This window comes from Eimeria acervulina, genomic scaffold (genome assembly GCF_000499425.1).
Source record: "Eimeria acervulina Houghton genomic scaffold, Eah_scaff1670, whole genome shotgun sequence".
In the NCBI taxonomy this organism is placed as follows: domain Eukaryota; phylum Apicomplexa; class Conoidasida; order Eucoccidiorida; family Eimeriidae; genus Eimeria; species Eimeria acervulina.
Genome location: NW_013550155.1, coordinates 1,175 through 4,984, shown reverse-complemented (window position 1 = coordinate 4,984; position 3,810 = coordinate 1,175). Strand labels below are relative to the sequence as shown.

Genomic DNA, 3,810 nt, shown 5'->3' with positions numbered 1-3,810 from the left:
AACAAAGAAGAGAGCAGCAAATAAATAATAAATAAAATAAATAAACAAAACCAAATAAAAAAGATAAAATAAACAAAATAAATAAAATAAACGTCAAAAACAAACAAAACATAAAAACAAAGCAGATAAACAAACTACAAAAACAAACAAAGCCACCCTACTACTCCCGCGAAAGCAGCAGCAGCAGCAGCAGCAGCAGCAGCAGCAGCAGCTGCTGCTGCTGCTGCTGCAGCAAAACCACCACTACTGCAGCAGCAACAAGAGCTGCGAAAGCAACAACAGCTGCAGCAGGAGGGACACCGCCGCAGCAGCAGCACTGCAACAGCAGCAGCACCACTACAACAGCAGCAGCACTACTGCAACAGCAGCAGCAACACTGAAAGAGCCGCAGCAGCAGCAGCAACACCGCCGCAGCAGCAACACCGCCGCAGCAGCAACACCGCCGCAGCAGCACCACTGCAAAAGCAGCAGCAGCAGCAGCACCGCTGCGACCACCGCAGCAGCAGCAGCAGCAGCACCGCTGCTACCACCGCTATAACCGCAGCAGCAGCAGCACCGCTGCTACGACCGCTATAACCGCAGCAGCAGCAGGAGGAGGAGCAGCAGGAGCAGATGATGAGTGTTGCGAGTAGTATATTTAAGTAGACAGGAAGAGATGAAGCTGTCTGCAATCCTTTCTGAGATCGTACTTACAAATAGGACAGAAGTAGCTACGAAGCAACCAGCAGTCTATACACTCTAAATGATATGAATGTGTGCACGGCAGCCTTTTCTGTGTCTCGCCTTCTTTATACACTTCGTAGCAAATGCAGCACCTTCTGTGCTCGTCCTCTAGCTTTGTTCCTATTGAAGCGTTGTAATAGTTTATAGGTAGCACTTGTATAAATAGATCGAGCAAACGCCGCACTTCACTCTCATCCTCTACATCCTGCTGCTGCTGCTGCTGCTCCTGCTGCTGCTGCTCCTGCTGCTCCTGCTGATCTTGGTGATGGGCGTGGTTGTTGTGGTTATGCTGCTGCTGCTGCTGATCCTGCTGCTGCTGCTGCTGTCGCTGCTGCCTATACACCGCAACACCATGCGGGTTGTATGCATGTAAAGCAGCATGAGAATATCTATAGGAATGCTGCAGCTGCTGCTGCTGCTGCTGCTGCAGCACACGGCCCCCATACCCTTGGTAATAAGCCTGCTGCTGCTGCTGCTGCTGCTGCTGCTGCTCTGATGCTGGGAGCTGCTGCACTGACCTTGTACGAGGCAGGGCTCTCCAAGGGTTGCGCTCTGCCTCTGCTGCTGCTCTCCTGCTGCTGCTGCTGCTGCTGCTGCTTGCTACTGCTGCAGCAGCAATCCTAGAGGGTATTAAACCCTCGCGAGACAGCACATCCCCCCAAGTAGGAAGCACCATACCTTCTCGAATAAAGTTGCTGCTGCTGCTGCTTCGGGTGTATTGCCACCTACGGCTTCTGTCTTCCTCGTCCGAAGCTGCTGCTGCTGCTGCTTCTGCTGCTGCTTCTGCTGCTGCTACTGCTGCTGCTGCTGCTGTTCTTCCACCTGGCAGCCTAACTGGTGCTCCTATGCTCTCGGAGTGTACATGCAGCTGATCGCTGCGGGTCCTTTGAAGGCCGCAGCTGTGGGGTGGCATGCGTCCTGCTGCTGCTGCTGCTGCTGCTGCTGCTGCAGCATTTCTAGACGAAGCAGCAGCAAATATATTTTCATTAGAGTCTCTACTCCATACATAAGGAGCAACCCCCTCTAAGCACTCTCTCATCTGGTGGCTATCTTGTCTGATGCTGATATACCGCCGGTGTCGCTGCTGCTGCTGCTGCTGCTGCTGCTGTTGCTGCTGCCGCTGCAGCAGCAACAGTTGCTGCTGCTGCAGATGCTGCAGCTGCTGCCTCTGCAGCAAATGATGATGAGAGGGAACGTCTGTGTGGCTGCTGCTGCGCGCTGGTGCGTATCCGCCTGCCGAGAACCTCGTTACTAACCTGCTGCTGCTGCTGCTGCTGCTGCTGCTGCTGCTGGAGGGAGAGTATGAGGAGACGCGATGTGCTGCTGTCGCTGCAGCAAAGCGTGAGTGCTGCTGCTGCTGCTGCTGCTGCTGCTGTTCTTCGCCTTCTTCAAGGTATAGGAGCTGCTGCTGGCTGGGGAGACCGCTGCTGGTTGCGCGCCGCTGCAGCGGGGGTCGTGCAGCAGCAGCAGCAGCAGCTGCTGCTGCTGCTGCAGCAAAGGAAGAAGCAATAGGGCTTGGAGACCCCGTAGCTGCTCTGCTGAAACCTCCATATATACGCCGCGGTGCTGCCTGCTGCGCTTCTGTTGCTGCTGCTGCTGTTGCTGCTGCTGTTCTTGCTTCTGTAGCTGTTGCTGATCTTGCTGTTGCTGCTGCTCCTGTTGTTGTTGCTGCTGTTGCTGCTGGACGCAAGGGAGGGGATATCGGTAGTATTTCAGAGCGCGTTCGTTGCAGCGGTCCTGGTCGCCTGCTGCTGCTGCTGCTGCTGCTGCTGCTGCAGCTGCTGCGCGCAGCCACATGCTGCAGCGCTTGCTGCTGCAGAGCATCTATTGCATGCGAGAAGAGATGATCGTTTAATTCATGAGCAGCAAACACTACCCGACATTCCGGGCAGCGGACCTGCTGCTTCTGCTGCTGCTGCTGCTGCTCTTGCTGCTGCTGCTGCTCTTGCTGCTGCTGCTGCTGCTGCTGCTGCTGTTGGCTGCTTCTTCGAGGGGTTGACCAGGGGATATTTTGAAGAGGGACGGGGCCTGCTGATCCTTCTTGCGGCACTTGATCGACATCAGATTCATCATCTGCTGCTGCTGCTGCTGCTGTTGCTGCTGCTGCTGTTGCTGCTGCTGCTGTTGCTGCTGCTGCTGGTGCTGTTGGCGCTGCTGTTGCGGGTACGGGTTCTTCTTCTTTTTCTTTTTCTTCATCGTCTTCATCTTCTGCTGCTGCTGCTGCTGTTGCTGTTGGTGTCGATGCTGCTGTTGTGGGCGTGGGGGGTTCTTCTGCTGTTGTTGCTGCAGCAGCAGCAGCAGCAGCTGCTGCTGCTGCTGCTGCCCTGGCTAGTGCTGCCTCCCCTGCCATACGAGAAGGAGACGAAGGGGTGCGGCGGCCTGAAGGAGAAGCAGAAAGGCTGCTGCTGCTGCTGCTGCTTCGACTGCTGCTGCTGCTGCTGCAGTGGGTGCTGCTGTTGCTGCTGTCGGTGCTGCTGCTGCTGCTGCTGCAGCCGTCAGTGGTGCTGCTCTCGCACATTCTGGAGCAAGGATGTTCTTCCAGCTGCTGCTGCTGCAGTTTCTCTGCTGTTGTTGCTTCTGCTGCTGTTGCTGCATCTGCTGCTGCGCTGCTGCTGCTGCTGGGGGCATTGCTCAGTATTGTGTCATTGTTAGCTGCTGCTGCTGCTGCAGCAGGAGCAGCAGCAGATTCTGCTGCTGCAGAAGGGGTAGGTTCGCCAGGAGGGTCCCCCCTTGAGCCCTCCGCTACCTGCTGCATCTCGTGGCTGGGGTGGCTAGGGTTTAGGGTTTAGGGTTTAGGGTCTAGGGTTTAGGGTTTAGAGACTGAAATTTACTGCACAAACGGATTTCAAAGAAACAAAAAAAGATTTTACATACGAGGGTTTAGGGTTTAGGGTTTAGGGTTTAGGGTTTCTGCCTCCAGGGGGGGCCAGCCCCACTTGCTGGTAGAGAACAGCTAGGCTCGCGTAAACCCTAAACCCTAAACCCTAAACCCTAAACCCTAAACCCTAATTGCAAATCCTAAACCCTAAAACTGCATGCATTTTGTACTTAAACTCTCTTTGTTTATGTAACAAAGAACACCCCCGT

The 3,810-nt window shown here is 54.8% G+C and overlaps 1 protein-coding gene across 1 annotated transcript; it reads right to left on the bottom strand.

The window, feature by feature from the left end:
- Nucleotides 1–637: 637 nt before the first annotated feature.
- Nucleotides 638–3,478, bottom strand: EAH_00062060 (zinc finger (C3HC4 RING finger) protein, putative; the record flags this gene model as incomplete). The annotated part of the gene is made up of 1 exon (XM_013396935.1): nucleotides 638–3,478. One exon carries the CDS (start codon nucleotides 3,476–3,478, stop codon nucleotides 638–640), a length of 2,841 nt encoding a protein of 946 aa, XP_013252389.1.
- Between the last annotated feature and the right edge of the window lie 332 nt (nucleotides 3,479–3,810).